Consider the following 669-nt stretch of genomic DNA (forward strand, 5'->3'; position numbering starts at 1 on the left):
TTCTTAAGCGGCACGGGGGCCTGGGTGTCTTCTTTCTTGTCCTGCACTGTATTTTTTCTGTCTTTCTGGGACTCTTTCTTCGGCTGTTTAGCGGCTTGAGCTGCCGTCTTCGAGCCGCCCGACGCGGCCGCTTCTTTCTTCTTGTTCTCGGCCGCCTTTAATATCTCGAACGGGTCGGATTCATCGTCCAATAGCTGGTCGAACCGATTGGTAACGACGCAGCCGAAGCCTTCTTGCAGATGCCCCGGCATGATGGCGCCCCAACAACGGGATTCTCCTCCGATTCTTCGAGGCTTCACGCGAACGGCTCACGGTGGACAACTACAAGATGGCCAAGGAAGACACCTGCTTCTCTTCCGGCGCTCTCAATATCCGGGACATTACAGCTTTCGCGCCATGTGGGGGATGTAGTTTTACAACTGTAATATTCTATGATTGTAGTTCACTCGAGTATAATAGGTGGGCCATTCCACGAAATCGATGCCTTTTGCGTCCCTAATAAATAATCAAACATAGAATTAATATAACTACAAATACATTTGTGATTTAAAAACATAACAATACTATGTAGCCTATTCTTTCAACAATATTAGGCTACATCAAAGTCCATTAAATATTTTTATGCAGATTAAAGGTAAGGTTTTTGGCCTGTCCCTCACAGTGATTTTT

The 669-nt window shown here is 46.0% G+C and overlaps 1 protein-coding gene across 1 annotated transcript in view; it reads left to right on the forward strand.

The window, feature by feature from the left end:
* Positions 1 to 328: 328 nt before the first annotated feature.
* The window catches only part of LOC107579015 (leucine-rich repeat-containing protein 38-like), a gene marked incomplete at its 3' end in the record, with an annotated part of 5,108 nt that continues 4,767 nt past the window's right edge, over positions 329 to 669 (forward strand). Inside the window, exon 1 of the mRNA XM_016264905.1 lies at positions 329 to 421. Coding sequence (XP_016120391.1) covers positions 329 to 421 — 93 coding nt within the window. The remainder of the gene's footprint in view (positions 422 to 669) is intronic.

Source organism: Sinocyclocheilus grahami, unplaced genomic scaffold, assembly GCF_001515645.1.
Source record: "Sinocyclocheilus grahami isolate Dianchi unplaced genomic scaffold, SAMN03320097.WGS_v1.1 scaffold13535.1, whole genome shotgun sequence".
Classification (NCBI taxonomy): domain Eukaryota; kingdom Metazoa; phylum Chordata; class Actinopteri; order Cypriniformes; family Cyprinidae; genus Sinocyclocheilus; species Sinocyclocheilus grahami.